General features: G+C 41.9%; 1 protein-coding gene across 6 annotated transcripts in view; it reads left to right on the top strand.

The window, feature by feature from the left end:
- BCL9 (BCL9 transcription coactivator) overlaps positions 1-13,129 on the top strand; it is a 685,736-nt gene that overhangs the window by 586,721 nt on the left and 85,886 nt on the right. For all 6 annotated transcript variants that reach the window (XM_085621192.1, XM_085621190.1, XM_085621189.1 and 3 more), the window contains one exon: positions 10,358-10,671. In XM_085621192.1, the coding sequence (XP_085477318.1) occupies positions 10,358-10,671 (314 nt within the window). The remainder of the gene's footprint in view (positions 1-10,357; positions 10,672-13,129) is intronic.

Raw genomic sequence — 13,129 nt, 5'->3', positions numbered from 1 at the left:
CCCTGGACGAACCACTTACACTATAATGTTGATGTACTGATACATGTTTGACTACCACTATCCTGGAAGTTATTTTTCTGTATGTCAATCTGGGGCTGCAACACTTTACAATATATATGTACAAATGTAACAAGACCAACAAGTTTATTTTTGGTAAATAAAGAGTTGTATATAAAAAAAAAAAATCCTATGCATAATATACTTACAGGGTCTTTTAGTCAGCCCTCTTCACCCATTGGTCTATTGTAGTATCATTTAATTTTTTTCCTCCGTCCATTACAGAATGGGGCAGTGGGCCAGCCCTTTAGTCATTGGCTAAATTCACTGTGATTGATTGCAGTATGCCCTTTAACAAAGAACACACCCACCCGCAGCATAGTTCGCTCAAGTGGGCCTTCTATAGCAATGTTTCTTTGACTAAAATGTTTTCTTTAAGTGCAATTTTTTTTTTTTTCTTTGTTTTTTTTTTCCCCCCTTCGGTTTAATTGAGGGTCCAGCAGTTACCCAAGCAATAGAGTTTTCCAAAAAACATAATCATACAAAACGACAAAGCAAAAAGACTGGCTGGCGAACAACGCAAGACCTATTGTCTCTGCCAGTGCTGGTTTCTAGATTTCTAGGCCTTTTCACAACCAGGCGTCACGCTGTTGAAACTTTTTCAGCTGTGTCTTCCATCTTCATGTTAAGAACTATATTTCCATTATTAAGATAGCTGCTGAGTAGATTATCAAAACATTTCAAAAGAAGGCAAAGCATGTACATCGGACTACAAAATTAGTTTTACAGGTATGCAGCTCAATCATTCCCTAAAACATATTTCAGTATTTTTTTATATTGCAACTGAAAAAAGGGCAGATTGGCACACCAACTCTGTTAAGAATACCATGCTGCACACCCTTGCTCCAAGGAAGTTTGCATGTATTTATTTGCGTGTTTCCTTTTCAACTGTTGCCTTACATCAGAAGAATACCAGCTCTATGAAGATTCAGAAAGGAAGCAAAGACTTTTCTAATGGGTAAATTCCTACCCTAAACTCTCTGTGCTTCTACAGTTTCAGCAGCCCAGCGATTTGCTAATGTCTTGTACTTTAACTCTTCTGGGGTTGCAGACTCTGCTCCCATATATGTAAACCACGTGATTCCTTTTTCAGTGACGTTGCTTACCACTCTGCATTCTTTTCCACCTCACTGTCACTTTAAGGGCAAAGGCTGGTTCTGTGCAGTCTCCCTCTGCTCCTGCCAACGTCCTCTTGCTATCTCCCCAACTGCACTCTTGATCGCCACCCCTACTCCCGGTGTTAAGCCTCTTTTTCCCTTCACTTTTTAGGTCTTGCCTGACCCAGCGCATGCGCTGGTCTGGCGAGACTTTTAGTGAGGGCTCAAAAAATGCTACCATGGCTAGCCTTGAGCTACAGTGCATGTGCACGGGCGCGCGCTTAGGAGCACAGGCACCATATGGCAAACCTCATCATGCTCATTAAGCACCCGCGATCACGTTCACTTTTGCCTGCGATCACTTTCGCGGCACCCCTTTGATGTTCTCGTTCAATGAACATCTTGTTGTGTTAATGCTTTGCTGCGCCCGTTTGACTTACAATGTGCTTTCTCTTTCCACAAACCCGATGTTAGTGTTCCTTTATTTTTATATGCTTTTAGTATTACTGTCACACACCCAACCACACGCGCATCCCCCCAACCCCACACACACCCCCCCCACACACACACACCCACACACACACACCCACACACACACACCCACACACACACCCCCCCACACACACCCCCACACACACACCCCCACACACACACCCCCACACACCCCCCCCACACACACACACCCCCCCCACACACCCCCCCCACACCCCCCCCCCCCACACACATCGCCCCCACACACCCACCCACACACACCCCACGCACCCCCCCACACACACACCCACATACACACACACAACCCCCCCCCACACACCCCCCCCACAAACACACACCAACCCCACACACACACACCAACCCCACACACACACACACACCAACCCCACACACACCAACCCCACACACACACACACACCAACCCCACACACACACACACAACCCCACACACACACACACAACCCCCCACACACACACAACCCCCCCCACACACACACACGGACAGACACACAGATAGACACACACACACACACACACACCAAGCATTGTCATAGGTCTCGCCTTTGGGACCTTATAAGTGTTTAGCCACGCAACAGTTGATGTGGTTGCACCAAGGATATTGTGCTGCATAACTAAATACTTAGAAGGTCCCAAAAGCAAGACCTATTGGCTATGCCAATGCTTGTTTCTCATGTCCGCATGCTCCAATTTGTATCTAACTTGTTTTAACTAAATCTTGTAAATAACTTGCTACTACTGTAAAGCGCTCTGATACCCTAACTGGTCACGTTTGCACTATACAAAACACTAAATAAATAAAACTATAGTCTCCGCCAGTCTTAAATTATTTTTGCCTCTTAGTTGATCTGTGTTAAGCAGCTCTAAAGCATTTGTCCAGTGGTATTCATCTGCATGTATTTTCTTCCTTGTCGAATCTTACTGGAGCACTCCGTCTCCCTTGTGCTAATGTTTCCCTTACAGAAGATGTCCCCATGGTGTCAGTTTTGTTTGTCCTTGATAACAGTGCGAGGGTCTTATGGTCCTGTTTGTTTACCCGACGCCGTTCTTCCTGTGGCTCATCTGTGTGTACATAGAAACGTGTTTCATTATGGACTTCGGCCACAGTAGTGAGTTTTCAAATGGCAGAGCCAGTCCAGGAAAAATAGACTCCTAATTGTACAAACGTATTAAAAGTGAAGCAGTCGGCTTTGATACACATTCGCCTGTGCCTTTAATTATGTAAAGCAGACAACTGGGTTGTTTGATATTTTTTGTTAGGTGTGCATCACATAGATGCATTTATTTGTCGTTTAATCTCTACCCAACGCATTGTCTGATTGTGTCGCACCCACATCCAATAAAAATACAGATGCATAAAACGTATGTTCTCTCTGCCCAGGTGCTTGGGTCCTGGGCGTTTTCAGTTATTTAAGGACTCGTTTGAGAATCTTCTCTTTAGGCTCCATATGATTTTTCTTCTTTTGCAGGAGTTTTATTCTCTTTCACTCCGATGGTTTCTTTGTCACATTATTTTCAACATATATGCAAGTCAAAATCGCTTTGATTCTGGCAATCGAGTTAGTGCTAGATGACACGTAGGCGGTTTCATAAATTGTCGAACGGATCTGGGTATCACAAGTGTACATCTTTACAGTGATTACTTAGTCATGCTGAGGCCTTCCTCGTTGTCATTTGTACTTTAAACCGGAAAAATAGGCTATCCCTTTACTTGGAGAGGAATTGCAACCCTTTCGGCCCGAGTCACAGGTGTTCTGTGCATTAGCAGAAACACGGTTTGTAAATACATCGAAATTGCTCGTCATTAAATCTAATGTTTTGTTTCCTGTTGGAGACTGCTAATGCTTTTAAAAATGGTGTGAATGTATTAACACAGCCAGAATTCTGCCTGTTGGGCTATGGAATTCTTTTAATTCCAGTGATGCATCTATAAGTAGCAATGGCAATGTTCAATTATTAACAAAGGGTCTTTCTTCTCTATAAAGCCTTTTAATGGTGCAGCTTCTAGTTTTTCCAAGTAAAATATATATATATATGTATATATGTAAATATGTGTATATATATATATGTATAGATGTATATATGTGTGTGTATATATATATATATCCATTGATTTTCAATGTACTTGCAATTTTTGGGGTATTTATAACTACGTGCTTTTTGTCACTCATGTCTTTTTTCTTTTCAGATAAAGAAAAAATTTCAGCTGTATATTTTTTCTATGTCTATGATGAACTACCAATCATGTCAGTTGTTACAAAGCCCTGTGCACTTTAAATACAAGCATACTACTCAAGGCGCTATGTGAACAAGGCCTCCAGTAGGCTGAGACACGTCATGGCAGGCATGCTGATCCCTTAATAAATACCTCACCTGCACCTACTTCGTGGTCTGTTCCGGTGTTCGATTTATCGTTGAGGATCTTTGGGACTGTGGTGGCGAAGAATATATATATATATATATATATATATATATATATATATATATATATAATATATATATATATATATATATATATATATATTTCAAGGGCGGGGATCGCGCGTAATGGCGGACAACGGCTTGAAATGAAATAATCACCGAATCTTTGGGTCTGTGCTCGTTTGTATTTCAAGAAAGAAAAGTGAAGGCGAGTTGCTGTGGATGTATATATATATATATATATATATATATATATATATGTGTGTGTATATGTTTCCAAAAGTTTGTTGTGAGTTCACCGCTCTCCTCCCTCGCGACGCCGGTGCCAGCAACGGTCACAACTCCGCCTCAAATGTTTTACACCAGGATATGATCCGAGTATTCTCCGAAATAAATCCAGCGGCACACCAAGGACAACACAATACGCCTTTATTGTGTCACAAAAACAGAACTACGCGTTTCGGCGAAGCCTTTGTCAAGTTACTGACCTGTGCCCAAATTCCCCTAGAAATACAGGTCAAGGTTCATAGACATGAAAGAAAAACTTTGCGAGCGCCCCGTTCGAACCAAAAACAATTACGTTCGTCAATGATAGTGTTTCATACCGAATATGTGCAAATAAAATTCACAGTTATATAATTTACAATTTCTTTTCAGTTTTCGAAAGAACATAAAAAATAAACTCAGTTATTATTATCTTCTGGGCAAGTGCCTATGTCATCCATTGTTGCACATTTTTTCAAGCAGAAAAGTTTCATGATCAAATTAATTAATTACGGGCAATGACTCGAAATAAAACTTAATATACGGCACTTTCGAATTCATGGAAGATACGAAAATACATACGAATTAAATAATTATACTTGTAATTATACAGACAAGGGTAATGTACCCACAATATTAGCTTCTGATAGACAAGTGCCTATGTCATACAACAGCCCATATTATGCATATTTCATCAGAATTGCTGTGGGTAATGTACCCATTCTATTTGCGAACAATCAAAGCAATCATTATGCACCGGGCTATTTCAAAAGGTTCAGATTTCGTATCCAACTCCAAACAATTAGACCTTAGGACACGTACGTATGATTTTTCTGCCAGTCAAGTTCATATAACCTTCCACATCATAGAGGGGGAATATATAGGGGGAATATATAAGTGGGCATATAGGTCAATTACTGTTTGTGATATGTGCAGGGCGACCCTAGTGAACCAAATTATACAAATAACCAATGAAAAAGCCACTAAGTGAAAAATAGCAATAAAGATAAAAATAAGATAGGTACAGATAATCTCAGTTACTATGCTAAGCCTAGCTAATAGTATGGAGAAAATGAAAAATATTCAATTGATCAAATCACTTTTCCCATGCAATCATTATATCTGTTTACTCTATAATGTCATGTTAAAAATAGTGTGATGTTAAAAAGAACACTCAGTATGGTAGTGCAGAGAGAAAACAAAATAGCACAGTGATAAATCAATTAACCTATATGGGTGGCAAGTTCTTCTCCATAATTCATCCCATTGGGAATTTTTGTGTTAAGTTCAATAATGTACTTGGACTCAGTGATTCTCAAAAGTTTTTCACGGTCCCCTCCTCTAGGAAGAGGTAGGATTCTATCAATGCCGAAGAATTTAATCAAGTCGGCGTTGCTCTGATGTTTATCATGATAATGCCTCGCTACTGGGTAATTGAGATCATTATTTGTTACAGCCCTCATATGTTGTAGTATTCGGGTTTTTAACTGCAGTTTGGTACTGCCCACGTAGTTTAACCCACAAGGGCATTCCAGGACATAAATCGTGTAGTCACTGGTGCAGGTGATGAATTTCCTGATAGGCTTTCTCAATATCGTATTCTGGCCCGGAATGTAGCTATCATGATTATTGCTGTGTTTACATGCCTTGCAGGAACCACATTTTTTGAAACCCTTTGCTGTTCCCAACCAACTTGTGTTGTTAGATACATTTTGGTAACTATGTACCAGTTGGTCTCTCAATGATCTGGATTTTCTATATGTTATCGCAGGTGTTGTGCCTATGTCTGAGCCAATTATAGGGTCAGATTCCAGCAATCCCCAATGTTTTTTCATCATGTACCTTAGAGTATTAGATCTACGATTGTATGTGGTAATTAATCTGGGTGTCCCTATATTTTTCTCTTCTTTTTTACGTGATGAAAAAAGGGCTTCAGTTCTTGGGATGTTTTCAACTTTTTGACTTGCAGTGGCAATCACCTTGGGCGCATAACCTCTCTGTTCAAATCTCCTCTCCATGACACGTTTTTCATTCAAGAAACCTCCTTTAGTATTGCAGTTCCTTCGAGCTCGTAGGAACTCCCCATAGGGAATACTATTTAGTAAAGGTGTAGGGTGATTACTAGTTGCATGTAGCAACGTATTCCCCGAGGTCTCCTTACGGAAAAGGGTGGTCACTATTTGATTGTTTTCAATGTTAATGGAGATATCAAGGAATTCACAATGAGAGCTGCTAATAGAATGGGTGAAAGTTAGGTTGAGATCATTCTTCCCCAGAATGTTAATGAATTCTCGTGCTAAATCTAGGGGTCCATCCCAAATCAGGAACAGGTCATCAATATACCTGATCCAAATTGGGATGTGTTGTATGAATCTTTCATTCTCCTCCACCCACACTACACATTCCTCCCACCATCCTAGGAACAGGTTGGCTAGGCCGGGTGCAAAAGATGTTCCCATTGCTGTACCGGACTTTTGGCGATAGTGTTTTGTCAAAAATAAAAATGTTTTCCTCTAAGCAATAGAGCATCATCTTCTTTTTTCGGAGAATACTCGGATCATATCCTGGTGTAAAACATATATATATATATATATATTATATCCACTCCACAGGTCACACCACAGTAGGGAAGGGGAAAAAAGGGACAAACGAAACAACAAAGGTGCAGCAGCGAAAACACTCAATAGGGATGTCTTCTGGAGTTGTAGACCTCACTCCTGCGATCGTCCCGTGTTCCCTGCAGGTGAGACACAACACTCATGAAGTCACCACCCTAAGCCACCATAATTTATCAATTCTCTATATGTGATGCACTTAGTCAATACTGCCGCACTTATCCAGATACAAAAAGGCACAAAAGATCAAAATAAAGAAAATAAATCAAGACGATTCTTCTCCACTGATACCAAGAGTAATGTACCCTACGTAGCAAAGGCACTACTTAAACAGTTCAGCAAGAAGTCACTGTGGAGGTACTGATCTTAGGCCAGATAATCCTCTGGTAGCGGTGAGTAATTCCACTTGGGTCCAAAGGGAGTATTTCTCCTTTAACATGCGGTTCCAGCATGTATAGAAGCCGCCCTTACTCAAATGAGCAAAAATTAATTGCAGCAAGCACTCCGAGCCTCTCAAACGCTCTGGGATGTCTTCTCAGCCTGTCTTTGCTTCATAATCACACTCCAGAGCATGTACGTGAACTTAACTTGGCCCCAGAGAATGTACCCAGTAATGCGCCTCAGTGCGCGTCTTCAGATCGGGTACCGCTGACAGGAGGTGAATAATCTGTCGTGCTACAGCGCGAACGCGGGCATTAGCGTTCTGGTGTTTCTCGTGCTACAGTGCGTTCTCGGTGGTCGGAGCCTAATAGCAGGGGGCAATACGGTTGCGCGTCAGCGAGCCGGTGGCAGTCTCTCTCTCATTCCAGGAAAGGCCCCCTGTATCTTTAGAAAACGGGGGCGTTTGGAAATCCAGGTAGCCGCTAAATGACTGGCGATGCAGGAAGCAGCTTTCTGGCAAGACGATAGAACTAGAGTGACAAGCACCGTGTCAGTTGGAGGCAGAGCTTAAGTAAAGGAAAGAGAGATCTGGGAGATGTAGTCACAAACATGACACACGCAGCCAGAAAGCTGCTGGTCTTGAGCGCTCATTCCTACAATGCTGCTCATAAAGAGAGGGGTCTCTCGGTAGCCGCAGGTGATACAGAGCGTATTGTACGTTTTTAATTGTGCAACTTATTGCATATAACGGTTATGCCCCTAAGAAGATGGAATAGTGCTCTTTTTAGGTCTGGTTTTTGAAGGCGCCGCAGTCAGTCTGACCTGTTGGGAACAAGATAAATAAATGGGCTTTGGGTCCATATTAATCTCTCGCCCTGATGCTTTTGTGGCTTGTGTATCCTTCTGCTTCCACTCAAATGCTTGCGTTAAACTACATGATGGATTTTCACCTCTCTGCTCCTCCTGGATCCCTGTATGCATTAGTGCATCAAACCCAGACCTATTGACTTTGCCCACGCTTGTTCAGGCACTTTCCAAAATTGGTAATTATGAGTGGAATACTAAAACCTGCAATTTTGGAGCCTACCAGGACATTTATGTGCACCTTGCTTGTCCTGTTACCTCGGATTGCTGAACGGGATTTTATTATTCCTAAAAGTTTTATTAGCCCTAAAATAGCACTGCGGAACTTTATTGCATTATTTACTCTGCACATATTCATTCAATTTGGAACAAGGAAGCCTTATGGATAGAGTTCTGTACTCCAAATGGCAATACTCACCCTAATCTAAGCTGGACATCATGAAGGGAAAGATTTTTTTTAACTTCCTAATCCTCCATTCCATCTTGCTGATGTGAATAGATGATCCTCTTTGGTGCGGAACAATGAATACAGGTCTTAGCCAGTAACAAGTGACCGCTCCATTTGCAAATGGCTTACAGTTTTCAGGCAGACATCTGGCTATTGAAATTCCCTTACTTCTGTGAACAGTGCGAATAGTTGTTTAACGTAAAGCTCTTTCTTATGTGACAGGCGTACAGGAGTGGTGTTGACCACGGGAATCACCGATGTAGGGTTCTCCTTTTTCGGTGAGTGGTCGATTGCAGCCTCCCAGCTTTCGAAGACCTATGTTCATGTCCCTAGTTCTAATCTGTGCATCAGAGTTGGCAGCACCTATATGCACGTCAGACTGGCACATGCCTACAGATCCTGCCAAGTAGAATGTCCGTCTTAGCACATCGCTACAACAGCACAGGAAAATGTGCAGTCTCTTTTTGTAACCACTTTTTCATTCTGATTGACTCCGTTTTCTTACAGCATATTCTGTGCAATTAATTCAGCTCATTGGAAAATCTTTGGCCATAGAAGGTAGGGTTATCCTACAAGTTACATGAGCTTGTTTTACTTTCTGCTAAGATGTGTGCAATCTAAAGGTGCGAATTCTGCCATCCTGACTCGGCCCTTTATCATCTTAGGTCATTCAAATGAGAACCATTGCTTTGAGCAGTAATCCTGCATGGCATTTACTGTGCTTTCATAAAGGCAAAGCCATGGCCGTTACTTCTGGATATGTCCTCTCCCATAATCGGTGTTTTTTAAATTCCTTCTCCATCCTGCTCCTTTGTGAGCTTTGTGACCGCACATGTTAAAAGGTACTTGGGATGGAAGGTAGAGTTGAAGCCACACATTTATTTTTGGGGTTTACTAGTCTGTGCTCCATTGAAGACTCGTTAAAAAGGTCTATAAAGACAGCAGGGAGAAAGAGGGACACATCTGCGATGTACCCTGCAGAGACTACCCTAAAAACACCCTCATGATATGACGTTTAGCCAGCACGTCTCAGTGATGACATCCTAAAATCTTACCACCACATACCTTTCGGCTATCAACCGTAGGGAAAACCCAACATTCAGTACAACACATACTATACATTGTGCATAATCTGTCCACAGTGTACTCCTGACCACCCTCAATGAAAACCCACAATTACATGTCCTCAATATCCCCAAAGAAACACACAAACGGGTGAAGTAATGGGTGGGGGTTGGTGGGAAGTGCTGTATAAAAAATGCATAATATAATGTGGATGTCATTACTGTTATCCAAGGACTGTTTGTTGATTGTCTGTGGATTATATCGTAGAAGCGGGGCAGTCTCTGCTTCAACCTGCTATTGAATCGTGTCCGACTGCTTGAATAGAGAGCTGGAATATCCTTGGCTGAATATCAATTCCTGCACGGTGCACTGCTTGGTTTCTTTGCTAAGAGTGTCTGACTGCTGTTGCCATGGAAACAGCTTATTTCAATGTCTACTTAAAAAGCATGTATTTTTATTGTCTTGGTTTTCTATTGTATGAAAAAAATGTGATATAGGTTTGAACGGACAGCTTCTTCCAAATCTATTTTAATACACAAAGGGGAACAGCTTTTGATTGTTCACTATGGGAAGTGTTTACTCCGAATAATTTGGATGGAATTATAATCCCGATTGATTTTCATTTTATTCTACAGCCCAGTACAAAAGCAGGAGGTGATGGTGCGTCCCCCTACAGTGATGTCCCCGTCTGGTAACCCGCAACTGGATCCCAAATTCTGCAGCCAAGGGAAGCAAGGGGCTTCCGCTATCCAGTCACAGCCCTCGCCGTGTGACGGAAAGAGTGGAAACCACACCCCCAAGTCACTGCAGGCCCCAACTGCGAGCATGGGACTGAAAAATGGTTCTGGCAACGGGACAAAAGGGAAGGGCAAAAGGGAAAGAAGCATATCTTCAGATTCTTTCGATCAGAGAGATGCAGGCACTCCCAACACGGATTCTGAAATCAAAGGTGTGTTCCGTAGATTGATTTTCTTGTCACAACCACCATATTGGTACAAACTCGCCTCCAGAAGTAGCCATTTAAAAGCAAACTACTTTTGACAAGTTGTGGTGTCTTTAAAGTCAGGTGACACCTAGGGTATTTTTGTACACCAGGATTGCAGGATCAACTCTGTCACCCAATTTCAATCTCTGTTTTTTTAAAGCTGTATGAACAACTGAAAACTGCAGTAAGGTAAATTGGTATTCGTGCCTATACAAATATAGATATGCATATGTATTATAAGCATATCTTCCTCCGTTTTGTCTGAAAAACTATCTTTTTAAATTTGTTTTCCAAATGTACCTTTTATTATTTTTAAGATTGATCATGAAATAAGGCAAGGTAAGATGGTATTATTGTAATAGATATTGTTTCTTTCCAAGCCCATAATTGTATGAAAAACAGGATTACTTGCATGCTGAAGATTGTGTTTTGCATCACAGTTCTACATACTTAAATAGTTACTTTTGGATAAGGCAAGTCTAGACACAGCTGTGGGATTCAGGCAGTACTATTGTTTTTATGCTCTTTGCAGTAGTAATTGTGTGCCAAGGTGGTCGACTGGGGGTTTCAAAAGTAAACCTCCCCTCTGTTGTCTCTTTTTTGCATTGGTGGATGTGGTAACAAACGAATGGAAACGGTCCTGTACTATGTTGTGCTTTATCTATTTTGTTTTATTGTGGTTGTTTCGGCACATAATCTCCTCTGATACATGGTTTAAATTCGTGTTTTCTACATTATCTTAAGCCTTCTCTTTGAGCCTTCCAGTCTTCAGCTTTTCTTTTCATTCTTTTGGTGTTCATCATTGCTCTATGTCAGAGCCTATGCCAAACGAGGTCGCTGTAGGGAGAAAGTACCCATATCCAATATGCATGTTTGTTCTTAGAATATGACCATCTGGTGGCAGATTGATCTCATGGGTGAAAGTGTTCATTGTTTTCAATGAATATTCCTAAAATGAAAGACTGTCATTGGAAGTAAGTTTTCCAAACCTTGAATTGGCAATGTCAATAGGTCTGGCTTATGAATGAAAGTGCATTCTCCAGTATTTGGGGTGTCTTTCATAGATTCACATGCTTGAATATTCCCCGTCGTCGAAGTGGGAGTCCCACGGTATATATAACAAGCATTTACAATGCAATGGTCTCGGCATTGGTAAAGTTAGAGCTATTGGCATTGCTCATGACATTATTTTTGTTTATGTTTTTAAACATTTAAAGAAACGGCATTGTCATGAGCAATGCCAATAGCTCTAACTTTAACAATGCCGAGACCGTTGCATTGTAAATGCTTGTTTGGTACTCTACGGCAGGAAGGCAAGATACCAGAGAAACCTGGATTTGTTATCTGCCATGGAAGATGGACAATCGACCCATTGCCACCTTGGCCAGAGTGGGAGAACAGAATCCAAGGTTCATTGCAGGGCACCTGGCTATTCGTTGTAGAGGGTTATGATGGCATTCAGAGCCATCGAGGAGAGTAGGCATCTTACATTTTCAGGTCATTTCATCCACTACAGCTCTAAGCCACCGTTTAAAGAGCGGCCCTTGCAGGGGCATCCGACATCTTGTCAGCAACAGTCGAAAGACGGGCAAGGCCCTGGCTGCAGAGGAGACTGTAAAGGGACCCAAGCTGCAGACCCCCCAGGATGCGCATCATCACAAGGGAAGCTCACTTCCTGCACTGGTGAATCAAACACAGGAAGGACCCCGCCACCCAGGTTTAATCCCCCCAGCTTACAGCGCTTTATAAACTACAGTAAAACACAGAAAGAAAACAGGGGAGGTGATGTCCCAGCAGAGCGCCCTATAAAGCTTTCAGTTACACAGAGGAGGGGCGGGCTTCAGTACAAACGCCATTTACAGCCCTTTAAGTGGCTCTCTCTTTTACAGCCCTGTGCATTACAGGGAGGGGCTGGGGTCTGCCTCCTGTAACAACCTCATGACTTACATACAGGTTTCTGTTTTTACTCTGCACAGATAATGCAAAGCTTTGTTCAGTCAATCATCCTACAAAAACACACAAAATAAACACCATCACACAAATGCACTTTCAACCTTCGTAGAGAGTTAAAACATCTGCATACTTGACAAGATGTACAGCGCATCAGTCAAGGGAAAAGCAACTATCTACATTCATGATACATGACATCGGTCTTAAATCCAATACTGAACCTCGAATAAACTACAAACCACCACCTTAGACCGCACAAACGTTATTCATTTCTTGCGTGTATTCCGGCGGAGGGGGCCCCCATTCAGCCTGAGGCCTATGTATATCTGGTAGATATCTGGATTATGGTCATCCTGCAGGAGGTGTGGGGGACATCATTTACCGTTATGCCACTGGTTCTCATGACTGCATTGCTTCTTTTTAATATATTAAATAGGTCTATTTCACCACCTCCAAAGGCCAGTCATTACCG

This window comes from Triturus cristatus, chromosome 8 (assembly GCF_964204655.1).
Source record: "Triturus cristatus chromosome 8, aTriCri1.1, whole genome shotgun sequence".
NCBI lineage: Eukaryota > Metazoa > Chordata > Amphibia > Caudata > Salamandridae > Triturus > Triturus cristatus.
This window is presented reverse-complemented; position numbering and strand designations above follow the sequence as displayed.